We start from the raw sequence: 18,094 nt of genomic DNA, 5'->3' as shown, positions 1-18,094 counted from the left end.
TACCCTCCATCCGCCTTGCTAACTGCACCACTGGATATAAGATGAGCCTAGACTCGTTACATTTAATTGAATTTTACAAAAGGTTCAGCCCTCATTACATCTCTGTTAAATGAGTAGTGCCAGCACCCCCAACCCCGAAGAGCTGTTTTCAAATTTTACTCCAACAAAACCAATCTAATAGGCAACATGTTCGATCTGGGAAGGAAAACTATATATAAATTCTATGATAACTATATTACCACGATAAAGCAATTTTACCAAATACATTATATCCCTCTTTATGATTTATACGTTCTTATACATTCAAGTACCAATACTTCCAGTTTGCGTGTTCAGTAATTCCAGCTAAAATTATGAAGAAACATTTAAATGCACTTACCAAAGTACTTGACTTTGCTCAAGGTCATCCAAGTGAAGTAAATGAGAAAGGTCCTTTTTGACTCTTCCTGAACAAGAGAGTTATTCCAGTAAAGTGAGAAACATTATTAAATAAGGAGTTATAATACAGTGTTATCAATTGTCACACAATAGAGCAAATTTTTTACCTACTGCCTTTTACGGATCGTCCATCTGGTCTTGTGCTTGAGACTTATATAGAGATGAAGGAGGAGGAATGATTACAAGACCTCTCAGTGCCTAACAGTGCTTCTTTTCCTCTAAAAAAATTTTAAAATTTTACCAAGATGCATAGCACAGGAAACCCCCATCCAAGAAATACACAAGAAATAGATACAAGATCATACAAAACGTGACACCTTCCTCAATACTTCCCATTACTATTGACAGATACAGGAATTTCTAAAGCTCCGCAATAAGTCCAGCATGTAACTTAATGAAAGTACAACCCCGGTCAAATGACAGTGAGCAGCAATTTACCACCGTTTTAGGACAGACATGAATAATGGTTCCATTCTCGCTCTAGAGAACAGGATCTTGAAGAAGCAGCCCTACCACTACTCAAGCAGAGTATTTATTTATATTGCCTTGTGGATCACTCTCTACCTTACCTTCTCTCCCAATTAAAATTATACCTATACTAGTCATTTAGGCAGCCTAACGATCGCTGCGATCTGCACTACTCTATCCTTCCTCTAAGTGAGGAAATGAGAGACCAGATGGTCTCATATATTAGGAGCAAGATAATTGCTTGCTCCTAATATAACACTCTAAAAGCAGCAACTTGATGAAACTGAAAGGGAGCAAGATGCATTACAGGTGGTAAAGGATCAGAAAGCTCCTTCAGAAGAAGTCTCTATGCCAGATGGAGGCACAGAACGTGAAACGGCTTCCTGTTTGAAAGGCAAGGAGAAAAGCAAACACAAGGCAGCAGGACCTGGGAATTTTACACAGAATTACTAAAGTGACGATAGGAACCAAAGAAACTATAGAATTATGGTAAATTTGTTAAAGTTAACATTGAACTATGGTGTCATGTTTGTAGCTTGGATTTCAAGAAGGAATACTGTTAAAGAAGAGTCAGAGTGGCGATCTGAAAAATCATGGGAAGAGAATGAAGCAGTCAGGTCCGAGTCAGCTGGAGAGACCTAACCATAGCACGTAGAACTTGGTGGTGAGCCGCACACACTCACCGATCCAGATGGCATGACTTCCGCCCAAAGTTATCAAATCATCCTAATGAGACCACACATTGACAGGATGTAAAACAATCTTTAGGATTCCTCTAAAGTAATCGATGTCTGGTTTTCAAGTCTTACTAAACTCGAAACACTTCTGGAACGTTTTCACTCATACAGGACCAGCATTGGCGCTAATATCTCATCTTAATCCGAACACTGAAATTGCTTTTCCCTTCAACATAATTCTCCCTGGCATTAAGAAATTCACATTCTAGAACCAGACACTACGGAGCAAAGCATAGTTAGAATAAGGTATAAAAGGCACAGATGCTTAGGACTTTCCGCAAGGTGATGGGTTAGGATAATGTCATCCTGTTTTTGCCAAGTCACATGAAACTGAAGATAAAAAGTGCTTTTAATGAGGTGAAATTCAATCACTGCAAGCCTCTTAAATTCTCTTTTTACAAAGCTGTGATTTTCCATATTATATTTAGCACAATTTATTAACATTAGCAAGAGTAAGTTTTCATTCTTGATTATCAGATAAGTACACTACAATTAGTCTCTTCTGTGACTGGTTCCTGCCTTGCCCTAGGCTCGATGTTGTGGAAATTACCATTCCTCTACAGAGATTCTGCAGTGTTTCCTTTGTATAAGGGGCTACCTAGTTTCTTCTGGAGATTTTGTCCTGCCATTGGCACCCGATTTGCACACCAGTGGTGCTAGTGTTGAGCATAGTTTTTGGTGTCACTGTGCTGTCTTATACTAGTCTCGGGTATCTTGGCACAGCAGGAGATTGATTTTGCTGGCGTAAGATCAGCATTTCTGTGCTCGCTGACAAAACTGTCAGAGACTGTTCCAGAGACAGACAAAATACCGGGGAATTATTTTATCACAAGATGGCTAGGGCTTAAGCCAGAAGAGTAAGTTTGCTACGAGAAGCAGAGCTGCACAAACTTGTTTCATCAATGGAATCTGACCAGATTGATCAGTACACAAGTAGTTAAATACAGAAATAAGGTAAGTGACCTTGTGAAACTTCAGCTGAGAATTCCTTTCTTCAAAGCCATCCAATAATCCTCAGGATTCTCTCTTGCTGCCAGACTGATCAGAAACATTACTACCTTCTGCTTTATTGGTACATAAGACAACACACGGCTTACACATTGCTCTAATCAACATCATTAAAAACGCAGCAGTCACAAATTGGTTTCATATGAGATACAACAACAGAATCCAAACTAGCACCAAGAAACATGGTTATTCAATTGTAAGTAGCCGCTTCCAAGAAACAGCACATGAAAGCTGTTCAACAGTCATATTACTTGCATTATAATACATTTGACAACTTGATTTATCAAATCCAGTTTTGAGAACAGTTCTGTGTTTGAACCCTGAGGATAGCTGAAACGGTGTATGTGGAAACTGGTTTCCTAAATGAGAACAGTGCAGGTAAAGACCTGCAAGGATCTAGCCAGACAGCAAATATGATTCATACCCTACAGCTTCTACCAGCCTCAGTAAGAGGCTGGTTTATATCAGAGAAAGATATTTATATCAGAGAAAAATACTGATCTATGTATTTAATCGCTTTCACAGAGTAATAGTTAGGAGACTGTTACTTTATGAAGTCAGGTGCAGCCATTTACTCAGTCTTCTACTCATAAAAATCACTATCAGAATACACTAAGACTTTAAAAAGAATTAAATTCATTTCTAAATCTGATCAAGTTGGGAGAAAACTTTGCAGACCACTGTTAAACTGATTAAATTGGCTTACCGTGATTAAGCTTATTTGCCAGCTTATGCTGGATAAATACTACAACAATAAATACTACAACAATTAAATCATTTAAAGGGTCCATGAAAGAATGCACCAGTTTAAACTGTTTAAAACCTCTTAATTAAATTGGTGCAACAACTTCTAGATACACAAAATTAGATTCAGTGAGACAGTTCTGTTTTACAGGAGAAAACAATGGCAGCAAAATTGCTGAGGGTAAATGGCAGAAATTCTGCTATTAAAGGAAGGAAAGCAACCACAACAGGGAAGCAAGCAAAGACATAACCAAGTTACAGATAATGTACAGGATAAGACAAACAAAAATCTTATAACTAAAATAATATTACTGAATTGTGGCTGTCTGCCTCTAATCTGCCATATCTGAGAAAAATTCAGTCTCTCAATACTAGCGAACTTTTCTGGGGAGAAAAGGAAAACATACCCAGTAAGAGTTTATTAAGATAAAAATATATGTATAAAAATATACTTTATGACAATTTATCAGTATTACAGCAGCAGTATATACTATTAGCAGATATTCCATACCAGTCCTTTTGGGGTTTTTTTGTATAAGTTAAAAACAAAATCCTTTCTTGTATTTTTAAAAGATTTGCTTCCTTGAGCTAATTCATTTTTCTTCTGTTTGCCATCCGTGTGTTCCTATGATCTCTGTTACTCCGTTATTGCAGAGGTCAATGCTTCAAAGATGAAAAGGATGAAAATTTAGCAGATGGAAATCCTTTTGCAAAGGATAGCTGTTTTCGTCTAGCACAAAATGGCTCCTAATTTCCAACAAATAGGATGCTTCCGTATCTGCTAGCAGCAAATGACACAGATCTGCTACTATTGTGCTGTAGGTTATATCTGAAGAGGGCACTGCAAAAGACGGAACAATCCATTTTCATAATAGCACCCAACATTCAAGTTCCACCTCCATGAAAGCTACACTGAATTACCAGAAGTGTAGCGCAACATCTGAATAGAAAATTAGCTTTTGTTTTTGATAATTTTTTAAAAACAATGTGCTAAGACTGTTTCTCATTAAACTGTAACACGAGTCATGTAAAACACCTCTCAAGAAGTCAGACAGGATATATCAAGGGAAGCCTGTCTGAAACACCACTTAGTTTATTTACATCATGAAAACATATCATCTATTTCTAAAAACTGCTAAGAGATTCTATTTTGCATGTAAGGAATCCATTTAATTACTGAATACTTAGTTACATAATATATAATAAATGTTCATACCATCTCACCTCTTGTTGCTACCTCAACTCTGAACTTCTGAGTTTGTTGGACAGCAACTGAAGTGTTCTCTTTGAGGTTTTTTTTTTTATTTAAGTCTCATAGAATATGAGCAATCATCGTATTTCCAGAACAATCTCATTCCAATTCTAAATTGTCAATAATTAAAAATTTTACTTCCATTGTGAACTTTGCTGCCTGTTTCTATTACAAGTAATTCATGAAACAGTACCTACTAATCTGTTCAGCCAGTCTGCAGGAATATTGAGGAAGATTTTTTCCATCAACTCAGACACCACGTGAACATAAATTTCATATCCTCCATCTTCTACTGTCATCAAAGCAGGTCTAGATCAGAAAACAAAAGAATCTTGAAAGTTAGCTGCTACATTTTTTTTTGACCGAAGCAGAATTTCTGAATGAAGGTGATACAATGTAATATTACCCTCCGACGTAACACCAAGAACTACAAAAGCTAAAAAACCTCTATGCACTCATCTCTGTAAAATCTGTAGAGTTGGAATGAGTTTGAGATACACACACTGAATTTACTACTCAATGTTAAATAACTTCTAAAGCTATCAAGTAAGCCTTACTTTCAGACAACTGCAGAAAACAATGCTTTAGCAGTGGTCTTTTCCTGGAAGACAATGAGAACTGCACTGTTATGAAATTAGTGTTATGTCATTTATGGCTTTGCACTTTATATATTTAAAGTATAAATGTTATTATGTAAGTATACGTACCTACAAATATACAAGGGGTACATAAAGATTTGAAATGCAAAGCAGGGAGACAAGCTTAGGTGTATCACTTGGAATTGCATCATCTGTATCAACATCAGCTAATATCGTCTGTCTCAATACACCACTTCACAGCCACTACATAATACCAAGATAGTATCTCTTGTACTATGACAAATACCAAATGGTTTCACACACCGCTGAACAAGTAAAAAAAATCCCTCTTCTTCCTGGAAAACATTTCCTACATAGGATATGGTCAATAGTATTCCTATTAGGTCTGAAATGAACCTGGTTAGGGACTGCTGTCCCACAAGCACTGGTCTTTCCAAATTTTGCTGTTTCACATGATTCAAAAGTGATATTGGATGACAAGCAACTGGTAAGAAGTGATCCTTTTTTTAGTACAGGTATTCCCTGTATTTCAATTGTTTGTCTTCTTTCCAACCTGTCATTATTGATGCCATACCTTCTTTATTGTTCCCCCAAGTCCTTGCTATTGGTTTTTGCTATGCTTCTGTGAGATGATGATACCTTAGCAGTCCTCTATAGTGATGTTCAACGGGTAGTTTCTGCTTGCTTTCAAGCTTCTGAGTGATTTTACTAAGCCTAATCATTTATACAGCTGATGCAGCTTCTACCCAACATATGCGCTTTGACTGCCCTGAGACTATTTACAATTTGACCTGCAACATCTGCACCATCACAATCCTCACACTTTCTAGAAAGTCTGCACTGCTCTGATCAAAGCAGGATGCAATGCTTTTATCGTGACCATCCCACAGAAGAAACTAAAATATTAAACATCAGGACATATCACAATAATGTAAATCCTGGTTATAGCAATATTGGAACAGTACCAAAACAGTGTATGTTAAATAAAGTAATAAAATAAGGCACAATCATCTGCAGTGCAGAACTTTTCAATGGGAGATGCTCCCAACAGGATAAAACGTGCTCACTGCAGAGATGGCAGAAATGAAGGAAGGGCAGTCACTTCAAGAGACTAGCAGAGCTGCACTGTCAAATAGGACAGTCAGCCAGTACTTCAGTATATTGACAATTGGAAAGTGTTATTAATAGGTTAATTTAGTTACCATGACACAGAATATACCTAACAGCACTAATTTGAATACCTGTGAGGCACAAAGGCAAATGACTGCAAATATGCCACTTTCCCAGTAGGCAAATCATTTGACTTGCCATCTGTTAATCTAAAAGCTACTGCTAAATTTCATAATCTTATGCGAAGTGATCAAAAGAGAGAAGAGAACTCGATGTCTGACTATCTGTGGGATTATTTCAAATCTGTTGGTTTAGGCAGAAACCAAGCCCAGACTATATGCAGTCATTAGAGACTGCTGGCTCCCTTCATGAGAGAAGTCTTAACAACAGTACACTTACATGCTCAGCTTCCCAAATAATTGTGGGCAATTGCTATTTTATCTCTGAAGAAACGTATTTTGGTTCAGACAATTTATGTTGAAGTACATGAAAATTATTATGACTTCCAGAAATACTAAGTTAACATTTTGGAAACAGTATAATTAAATATGTTTGCAGAGAAATGTACTAAGAGATGTTTCAAAATTTAAAGCTTTCAAAACCACAGGCAAATGTGGTCTACAGATGTAACTCGCAAAGCAAGTGATGCATTAGGAAAGATTAAATTTTGCCTCATTCCTGGTTATTATATGCTGACTACCTGTTTCTCAGTTCATACTCTGTTCTCAAGGTCATCTAACTCTTCTTCCAGATAGTCTTATTTACTTCAACAAGAGCGAACTGTCATGGTGAGAAAGAAAATTCAACACAGCCTTCAAAACAGCCTAGCACTGTTAATTTTCTTTCACTAGCACCACAGAAAATGCAATTTTGTGATTAACTTTATTCGTTAAATACCGCTGTTTTTAATATGATGAATTTAAATAATTTTAAAAGTTAGAAACATATTTAGGATATAACTAAATTTCACTGAAGGCATACATAGTTCTACTAAGATATTCCTTAGAGGCTACTGAGTAGCCTCTACTACTACTAAAGTAGTCTTTAGTACCTGTATACAAAGCTGGTGAAGCATGCCAGCGAAATGGGCTTTTCCACTAGTACAGAAGGGTGAGATTCAATCCCTGTTGAGTATAAGCATCTAGGAATCTCCTCTCTCATTACTGCTACTGTTAAAATGTTCATCTTTTTAAATGACAAACACTCATTGGTATAGACTGAAAAATGAATTATCTGAAGGAAACGCTACCATCATACCAAAATCCAGGGAAAAGATGCGAGGAAACTGAAAGCTTGGGCAAACGCAGATATAAAGAAACAAGGACCTATCTGTGATATCTGAAATCTAGGAGGTGAGCTCTGAAATAGAAAATATTTTTCCTTGTCTTAGTTTTCATGGTTTCTTCTAGCTTGATATTCATATTGTCCTAGCTCAAAAAGAATATGGAAATATTTACACACATTATGTGACAGCACTTATGTAAAGTCTAAGTTTCTAGGATCTTCTACCTCATTATTACTGCTACTGTTAAAGTGTTCTGGGTATCTAACACAGGAAAAAAAAAGAAAGCTATCTGAGCACATACACATGCATCTATCTTAAGCTTCTGTCTTCAGCATCTGAAGGAAAAGATGAGCTTCATTACAATCACAGCAGATTAACAAAACTAAGCTCCTACCTTTCAAAGGAAAAAGGTGAGAGGGGATGACTTCACTGACCTACAGTATTGAAACCGGAGATTTTAAGGCTCTAAGTCTCTTAAATACCAAGATTCTGTCATAATATCTATTTTCCTATCATAGCATCTATTTCATATCTTAAATATTGACACTCTTAAAATAAATTCCATGTTAAGTTAATAAGTTACTACATTCCCTGAATCAAAGAACCAAATCAAATTACAGACTAATCCTATGTTTTAAGAAGTCTGCAGTGTTTAGTATTGTTACATTTACTCATACTAAGTAGAAAACAATATGCAGATTTTACTCCCAAGGAGATGCTGGTAGCTATTGCATTGCTAAAAATAGAACATAGTGAACTTACTACCTCCTGGTATTGAGGGATTAAAAACAATCTGAGATAAGGGGACATGAATTAGCAAACTACAGGAAAAAAACCCGTAATTTTCTACTAGTTGTGCATACAATTTTATAAACAAGACTAACACTAGCCATTAACATACCACGCTGTTGAGTAGCACAATAATGCTAGGACAGCATATTTAGTTAATAAGTTAATTTCATTTTAACAAGGTATTTCTTGAGCAAGAGACAGGTTTTTCTCCTGTGAAGATGTAAATGTACTAAGTTATCCTACAATACAGAATTTGGAAATACTACCAAGGAGATGCATTCTTACTAAACTAATCAGAGCAAAATTTCAGTGCAAAAATGACAGACTTTTCCTTGAAAAAGTTGTGCATTTAAATTCCACATCAAGATGTGTTCACATGCTGAGAATACAAACATTGGAAGTCTTTATCATTTTTCTATTTTTCTCGCCTTTTACGCTAGAGAGTAAATCAAGGTCCTTCAGGACCACATGAGAGGTCATAATCTTGTAAAAGAGAGGGGGAACCTTCTCAGTTGAGAAAAAACTCTTTGCACTTAATCCTCCCTCATAGGAAAATAAATAGCATATAAACTTAAAGATGCAAGACTATTTTGCATAGAGGAAAAAGATTAAGTCACTACCTTGTTAGACAAGTGGGATTCTAGTATTTAAATCAAAGCCAAGTGAGAAACTTGAGTATGCAATGATTCATTAAATTCACTATGAAATAGTTTAGGAATAATTTTAGAAAGAATGCTGGTATAAAATTTACATATTCTCAAATTCTATTACGTCTGTGATTGTCTCAACCTTCTCTACCTACACATCTTTCAGATTGCTGTGATACTTACATTTCAAAAGCCCAAGATAAATTTAAGAATTGACAAATAGTTAATAATGTTGTCCCTACATCAACTGGATCTGTTTAGTTTCTTTTCTCGAAGTAAATGTGTATATATGCATCTTGTCTCACAGTGCCATCTGCTGATAACTTAGTATCTCTGCTCCCTATGAGAATGTTTATTGAAAACATTTGTTAATATTATTTCTGCAAGGCTAAAATTGATTGATCAATTTAAAAATATGGTTGTGCATTCACACGATTTCAACTTAGGCCGAAACAAGACGCTCAAGGAGTTTTCCCTTGGTCCTCAAGCTTCTAATCCATCTTAGCTTACTGACACAGTACTGGGTAAACCTCGTATGACGTAGTATTGAAAGAAATTTAGAAGTTAGATTTAAACAAAAAATATCACCTATAAATAATGGCAATATAATACAGCAATTCAAGAACAGCTCCTTGAAAATTCATTAGAAAAATAGGAATTGCTAACCACACCTTAAACATAGAATTTTATATATGGGGGCACTTAAAATGGAGAAAGTTGTAGTTTACTTCCCTAATAGCACACATTATTTTAGTTTTATTTTGTTTACCTGTAGAATGTTTTTACTTTGTTGTATGGCAAACATCTAATACATTGCTTGTAGATCATGTTCTCATCTGCCTGTAGTTCCAGACCACATTTAGCACAACCTGAATACGTCATCATAGGCAGCGAAGCCAAAACACACTCCAGTGAAGTGTCAGCACGGAAGATCAGTTGCTTGTACTGACCAGTTGAAATGGTAAACTTCAGTTCTAAGATACGAGCTTTCACTTGAACCACTCCTACAAAAACAACAATTTCAATCAAATCTGCACTCAGTTTTATTGATAACTGAAAGCAAAAGCAAGGGCTACAGCTGATTCAAAACCAAAATCATTATCAATAAAACTTTATGGATTTTTTTTTCCTTTAGTAGCACACACTCATATTTTTAGAGATGATTTATGCAGTGAAAAATCACTGTGGTTAAATATTATTTTAAAATGTATAAAAGTACTACATTTTTAGGTACTATTGTGGTAGATACCAATATAGAAGAGCCTGAATAAGAGATCAAGAGATTAGAATTGTGCAAATAATTTCCAATTCTTTTCTTCCACGCTAATTCAGAGACACTGAAAAGCATAGCTTTAACAACTTAGCTTTCCACTATTTATACATAAACTAGAGTTAAATGCTGCAATACCAACTTTATTTAGTTCTTAATGTTTAACACCAACCTTAGCAATCTTCTACGTTTATCTGGGAGGGGGTGACCGTTTGTGTAAAACGTATCCTTTGTTCTTTTGTAAGAAGTTTTCAATAGCAGTAGCTATTTTACTCTTGCTTTAGAGAATTCCAGTTTTGGAGAAATACTATTCAACAAACTTTCAGTGATTAATCACATCACTACTAGATTGGTTAGCGTGGACAATAAAAGGCAGCATTTCTCCCTGTGTTCCAAAGCTATCTTTGTATGGTACCACACACCACACCTATCTCACCTCTGGGCTCACTGAATGAAGGCTGCGTTCACAGTTTGGCTGGGTACTGAGCAGCAGCCTCCAGAATAAATTCAGGCTCCCAGAACTGTGCTAACTTAAAAAAAAAAAAAAAAAAGGCATTTTACTTGATCAACAGAGCGTCTATTTTGCTTAGTTATGCACTGCACAACAGACTTTACAGAGCTACGGATAACAACTTTACCTGAGCATTTTTCCTCCAAATGTTCTGAGAGCTTTGTCATCTGCACGAGAGATGTTTTGCTTTTCTGAAACTTTTCTTTAAATTCAATTGCCCTTTTGTCATCATCAAACAAGCACTCATAAGATGACCATGGAGTTGTGTGCAGTTCAAAGTCACCTGAGACAGAACTACGTTGGACCAGAAGGTATTTAAAGTCCCATATGTGATCTACAGAACAAAGAAAGCAAACAGAAGAGTTTACTTTCTATACCTTGGTTAATTTATAGAAAGCCAAGGTCACTTACAAGACCAAGAAACAAATCAGCAAGACATTCTCATACACAGTCAGCTCTGGCAACTTTATTTCAAGCCTGATGACGTGGAGGATTTTTCCTTTCCTTTCCCTATAAACTTTGCATGAGTCCTCCCATAACAGAATGATGCCTTCATTTCACCTGTACTGAATTGAGCTTTCAAGACAACTCAACTTTTTGAAAAAGAAACTAGTTCTGAAATTTGTCAGCTCTAATAAAAAAAAGTTGGCAATGTCTAGGGAAAAAAAAAAACTTCATGTTATTAACCAACTTCCATCTTTAATATGTCCCTGTTTTTTAGTCTTCTATCTCCGTAATGCTCCGATTTAAAAATATCAATTAATTTTCCATCTTCCAGCTGACTCTGTAATAAAGAAAAATACTTAAAAAATGGAGATTACAGAAGAGTAATATATTTTGGGTTGTCCTTCATTTTGTTATAAGAATACAGTACTCACCTACAAATCAAGTCTGATAACCATTTAGGCTGCTATTTTTTCCCATGTTTGCTCAAGCTGAAAGTTGCAGCCAAAATAATCGTTTTTGGAAATAAGGTTAGAAAAACACAGATTTTTTTTTTTTAAATGTATTCAAGTGTCTGTATAAGCATTTTATTAGCAAGTTTTAGTATTTTCGTATTTTGGATTAGTCTGATTTTTGGTGGTAACTTGCTAAAATTGCAAGCTCCTGAAAAATCTGCTGTCAGACAGAGTGTTTTACAGTAAAATACTCCAAAAAGAACTTCTCCTCTGAGTATCAGTCTAGTTTCATGCACCTCATATCTGAAGAGATTTTACAGCCCCCCAGAACTGAGTATGCTCCAGTCCAAAGCAAGATTCAGGCAGTAACACTAGAGCAACACTGAGGGAAAATCTAAACAGGAGGAAACAAACGGGCACTTGGCAAGAGGAGATATATGGAAGTAGAGGACATAGTCTAACTAGGGTACAAGATTTGGCTGATACCTGAATTTAACCTATTATTCAGATCTTCAACATTCCCCTGTTGATTAGAAAACTGATCACAAAACATGAATAAACTATAAGTAATCAAGTTTACAGAAATGCATTTAATGAAATAAATCTTTCTTTTTTTGTAATCTAGACCAGATGAGCATAAAGCATGAATTGAATGTCTGATGACTGTATACTGGAAGCTTGGACCGATTTTTAGCAAGAGATGAAAAATTAACTTTTACTGGCAACAATTTTTCAGATACTCTAGAACTGTGTAGTCTTACACAGTTTATTTTAAGTATGTAGACAGTTTAAAAATTACAAGTCTACATACCTTCCTCTACAAGACTCTGAGGTTTCTAATCTGCTAGTACAACCAGAAACACATACCACAGCTGATCTATGACTCCTAGTAAGGATGGACATCGTGTTGTTCCTGTAACCCGCTCACACTATTTAGCTGTTGTGTTGTGTATGCTTTAGTATCGTGTGAATTTATCTTTCTGGCTACCTTACTGGGATTAAATGTTCACGTTTTGTCTGTGATTAAGTGTTTGAACAGTTGAGAAATCACTCATCTTGAATTTCAGATAATCCTTTAATCATTAAAATGCCAACTTCTAGATGCACTGAACGCTAGCTGGAGAACGAGACACAAGCTTTACATCAAATATAAACACTTAATACTACAGAGATCTACATCTTATACTTTTTCACTTTAAGTATCAGAGAATGATATATAATTGTGTCTTAGAAATTACCTTTGGTATCTTCTTTTTGCAGCTACAAAAAATTTTAAAATTCTATATTTTGAAAAGTGTAATATTCTAGCATACTAAATTCGGTAAGATTTCTAAGCATCTAATGAACAGTATATACCTGCTCACGCTGGAGTATGCACAAAAATAAGAGCCATGTAGGTATCATGTAGTGAAGGTGATTGGTTAATGCTTAAATTGGACCATCTTCTTCAAGTAGTTTAAGAGGCAGGTCTTGCAGTTAAATGATTTCTAGGAGTGGAGATTACTTATAAATTGAAGTGGAACTGGCAGAATTCAGAGTGTCTACGTTTAATAGGTAAAGATTCACTACGAAGTTGTTTAACCTTTTTGGGTTTTATTTTGCGCTATACAAAAACTGGCTTTTTAGGCAGACATATTCAGCGCTTCAAGTAATATGGCATTTACTTCCTAAGTGTATCCATTGATCGGACATACAAACTCTTAAGTTATCAATTTAACAAAAAACTAGTTTCACTTACTTTAAAAGAACAAAACCAGGAATAAAACAAAATTTGGTAGTAGTCACTGCTAAAACACAGGCTGTGTAATTCTTGCAAGAGATGCTTTCCGTCAGTTACAGCTAGACTTGATAGCAAGACCATTAGGATATAAAGCCTGACACTGTAGTAAGGTGGAAAGCAGAGAGTGAAAATCAGAAGTAGAAAAGACCCCAGCAATTCATGCTAAACCAGACAACGATAAGGAAGACTCAGCAAAACTGATAACGTAGTTAACACTCAAGTTCTTTTTTTTATAGTTACATAACTAGGCACCAGTGCATCTTGTGTCTAGATGCAAGTTTCTAAATACTCGTGCTTTCTCAGTCTTCTGAAGTGAGTGCATTCAAATTCTGTTACTGATGGCACTGCTTCTAAACAGAGGAGACATGTTAAAGTTGGTATCAAATATGCTGCCCTTCCAAGGGAATATTTAAAGGTTGAATGGAAAAATGTTACCAGCTGAGCATTTTAAAGATATTAATAGCATCACAAAAATCCTTTAACAGCTACCTATAGGTAGAAGGACTTTACCTTTTTTCCTTTGAAGTTGAGGGCACCAGGCAGCCCCTGCTCCCCACAGCACCATCCTATAGTGTTGATCTCTGTTCTGTTCTACTGTTAGAATAATTTTTCTTTGGTTGCCACCTCTGTAGCTATACACAGATTCTGAAAGAGTTTGAAATTATATGACGTCTACAATAAAAAACATAAACACACAAACCCCACAAGCCTCAACATTAAGATGAAATCATGCTGCTACTGTATTTTATGGTACAATTACAAGCACACAAGAATATACCTACAATTTCTTCAGGACAGAACGAAAGCAATCTGATTTCTTCAGCAACATGAATCTAGTTTGAAGGAATGCGTAAAGTTTATTAATTTACCTTTATCCACCTAAATACTCAGCAACTGGACACCTTCCTTTGAAACAGCAGGTATCTGAGCATCTTTCAGCTCCCACTCATCCTGACTGACATAAGTGGAAAGAAACTGTACTCAATCTCTCAGCAACAGACTGTCACAATGGGCAGTTAAAGTTCCTGTAACTTCTGTGGAATACACTGAAAGAAACATTTCTCGAGAAGTTTTCACATAAAAGAAAAGTATAGTCATGTACAAGCACACTAAGAGGCTTAGTAACAGTATATATAAATTGAAACAATTAAGATCTCTACAGAACTCTTCTCAGGATACTGCCTGAAAGTTTCAGTTCCACCCTAAAACTACAATATTTTTCATAAACAAATAATTTTTTAACAAGAACTCTTGCTTTAACTATCTAACAGATCTGAGATTTATGTACAGTAATAAATTATGAAGATTTCTATCTTCAAAATTTTCCATTTATAATGAATAAACATGATATTGACAGTGTGGGTAAAAATTTGATTCTTACTAATACAAGCACTAATACAAGGTGATAGTGCAATATGATTACATTTATGTGCAAAGCTTGAAGTCAAGCACTGAGAAACAGTGGTATTGTAAAGAAAAGATAATCAGAACAGCTATGCGGGGAAAAGAGGGGAAGACTCCTTTCCCAGGTGGGACCAGTGGTCTTTAACTGCCCAAAGCGTGTTAAAAAAACATGGCAAGACACTGCATGAAATAGTGAGAATGCCCCAAGATAATTTAGTTTTGTTCACTTCAGAAGGTGGAAAAGATGCTAGGAAGCAGCTGTAAGGCCCGATTATGAAGAAATGGAAACAAATTATCAATTTTAACATGGAAAATTGCTTCAGAAAAGGAATCCCGAAATAACTGCATTCACTATTAGAAGAAAAGGAACATGTGACAGAAGAATAAACTCAAAAAAAATCAGTACATGGACTGTTGACCATGATTCTTTCGGGAAGAAGAGTCTTTACAATAAAAACATACAGGAAACTCAGATTTCCAAAACAAATTATATTAATGAGGTAGTTCTCTGTTGTGCCTATGCTGAAGAAATAGGATTATCACAGTAAGACATCTTAGTAGTTTCACATTGTGCATTTTCCAGTGCCGAAAATCAAAAAGAACTTGTACAAGAAGGCACACAAGTAAGGATTATTATAAAGAAATATTGCATGTATTTAAGAAACCAGGAATGCTTAGCTTTAAAAAAATCTATTCTAAGTAGGAAAAAATAGAAAGAAATAAACAAGAAATGTTCCAAATAAAACATCAGAAAACAGCCACATAGGTCCTTTATAAAGTAAGAAAGGCAAGGAAATCCTATAACAGTAGATTAAAATAATCAATAACTTATTTCATTCTGAAAAACACGATTTGTAGTGCAATCAAATTTTCCTTTAGTGACAGGATGCTTACATGGAAGGTAGTTGGCAGGTGAGCTTTGAATGAGTAAAGCTTGACTGTCCCACATGACATTTTCATAAACCAGCCCCCTTTCGCAAGTCCACAGCAAGAATGTACCTCTCGAATATCAAGAGCCATTAAAAACATATTTATGTTCCTCCACCGTGACTGCAGTATCTCCCTCTTTTCAGCACTCCTGCTATACACACCTATCTTCCCTGAACAGGATTCCGAGCCCACATTCCTCATATCTAAGATACTCCTGCTGCCATTCCACCTCCCAACACTATACTTCATACCTGCATCTCTGTTCTATCCTCCATCTTATTGAAGATCAGGTCCCACACTATTTGGAGCTGTGGAGATGCTCAAGCCATCTCACTGACCAGTCAATACATTAGTAACTGCAGTCCGTGGCGAGCGCTCATTCCTTGGCGAAAACACACCAATCCCTCAGAGATTAGGAACACCGATTATCAGTGCCCACTGCCTACATGCTTCTCCCACAGACACGTATGCTATTGATCAGCGCTAGTGTGCAGCAACCTCCTTCCAGCAGCCGACTACAGTCACTATTTCCTTCCTGCCTCTAACTCCGTTCCCCTAACTGCTATGGCCCCCATGAGTGGATCATTACAAAGGTTTTACTTGTGACTCCTATGTCAAACACTGGTGTACGGAATGGGAAACAACCAGAACTGCCTTGCAAAACCACTATTTAAGTTTCACCTGTTGCTGAAGTTCTGGAAGTTGCAAGTCTAGAGCCTGAACTTACCTGTTAATACAGCAATGCTGATAATTTTCAAGATCGAGTGAACCAATGTATTTGGCTGGAGCTGGTCTAGCTGCATATACTGAACGCTATCCAGTCTCTGAACCTGTCTTCGTGGAATGTCTCTGAAGTGTGGAAATTCTGATGATATGTATGCCAACAAACCATGGAGAACACCACCATCCACTATAGGATAAACTTATATGAAAAAAAAAGTTAAAGGGAAACCCCCCTTTTTTTTTTTTTTTAAGCTTAGACGTATAAAATTATCCGTTGGTACATATTTACACTGACAAAACCAAAAGCGTTTCACAATCATTCTAAGGCAAGAAATTCTTGAGATGTGTAACACTTGATCCAAAATTAAACTGTACTTCATCTGCCTCCTCTTGATAACATCCCAAAGTTAAGCTAAGTTGTACTTTAAATTAGTTGTATTTTAAATTACACCAAAAATAGGAAAGAAATCTTGTATCATAGCTTGGTAAGAAGAACAGCCGTTCTTGATCATTTACCCCAGAACCTGCCTTAAATAGCTGGCAATAATGGACATCAGGAAGACAGTAAGAACAATGCAAGTTCATGGTGATACTTCCACTGTATTTTCCCCTTAGTCTCCAACCCTCCATGGTTCAGTTATCTTTAAAGATTTCGTGCTTAACAGCCTGCAATGAATTACTTTCCCTGAATGGATCTACTTACTCTTTAAGTCTCTAAAATTTTTGCAAGAAATTTAATCCTCATGAAATCTCAGACATCTTATGGCTGAGTCCTGGAATAATTGCTGTTTCTTAAGCTAAGTTTTTTAAACTCATTTTCAGAGTTTTGAATGGTAACCACCCGCCTTTACCATAAACTCCACGTGCCTATCTGATGTCATCATGTCCACAGGCATTCCTGTCACACTTTCCTATAGTGTTTTGTACTCTCAGTTGCTCACATTTCTATCTTATCCTGTGTATGAAGCATTGCCAACAAAATGGAGTACTTTAAATAGCTATTCTACTGTGATTTTTGTGGAAACTTATGCACTATGATCTTACATTCTCCTGGATTGAGGGCTGAGCAGTTCCCCAGATTCAGTAACTGACTGGTAAATGTAGATTGCAGCATGATTTCTCCACACCAAAGATTCTCATACATTATTATATCTGCAAGAAAAAAGCAACCTTATCAACTCATGTATCAACAGTATTGAAGTGTATCATACTTTTCTTGACTATAGAACCATCACACATATAGGTGTGAAAGACAGTTTGAAAGATATCACTTGGAAACAGTGATTTTTTTAATCTACCAAGACCATTTACAATGAGTTAATCAAATTTTCTCAATAGTTTGATGTAATTCTTCAATTCATATAAAATATTCAATAGCCTCATAGCAGATACTGTATAAGTGAAGTGGGTGACTGTATTGGGTAAATTATTATTGTACAACATTTCAGAATGAGTAGTAAAGTACTAGGCTTACCCAGAAACACTTTTGATGCATTT

At 36.0% G+C, this 18,094-nt stretch overlaps 1 protein-coding gene across 6 annotated transcripts in view; it reads right to left on the bottom strand.

Moving 5' to 3' along the window:
- Positions 1-2,690: 2,690 nt before the first annotated feature.
- Positions 2,691-18,094, bottom strand: part of SHLD2 (shieldin complex subunit 2) — a 40,385-nt gene continuing 24,981 nt past the window's right edge. For 5 of the 6 annotated variants that reach the window (XM_076338313.1, XM_076338311.1, XM_076338315.1 and 2 more), the window contains 7 exons: positions 17,642-17,749; positions 16,602-16,796; positions 14,051-14,185; positions 10,989-11,195; positions 9,850-10,084; positions 4,841-4,956; positions 2,691-4,236 (listed from right to left, as the gene is read on the bottom strand). In XM_076338313.1, coding sequence (XP_076194428.1) covers positions 4,061-4,236; positions 4,841-4,956; positions 9,850-10,084; positions 10,989-11,195; positions 14,051-14,185; positions 16,602-16,796; positions 17,642-17,749 — 1,172 coding nt within the window. In that variant the 3' untranslated portion in view covers positions 2,691-4,060. The remainder of the gene's footprint in view (positions 4,237-4,840; positions 4,957-9,849; positions 10,085-10,988; positions 11,196-14,050; positions 14,186-16,601; positions 16,797-17,641; positions 17,750-18,094) is intronic. The other variant, XM_076338316.1, reaches the window with a different exon arrangement.

This window comes from Aptenodytes patagonicus, chromosome 5 (assembly GCF_965638725.1).
Source record: "Aptenodytes patagonicus chromosome 5, bAptPat1.pri.cur, whole genome shotgun sequence".
In the NCBI taxonomy this organism is placed as follows: Eukaryota; Metazoa; Chordata; class Aves; order Sphenisciformes; family Spheniscidae; genus Aptenodytes; species Aptenodytes patagonicus.
The sequence above is the reverse complement of the archived record's forward strand: the minus strand, read 5'-3'. Positions and strand labels throughout refer to the sequence as shown.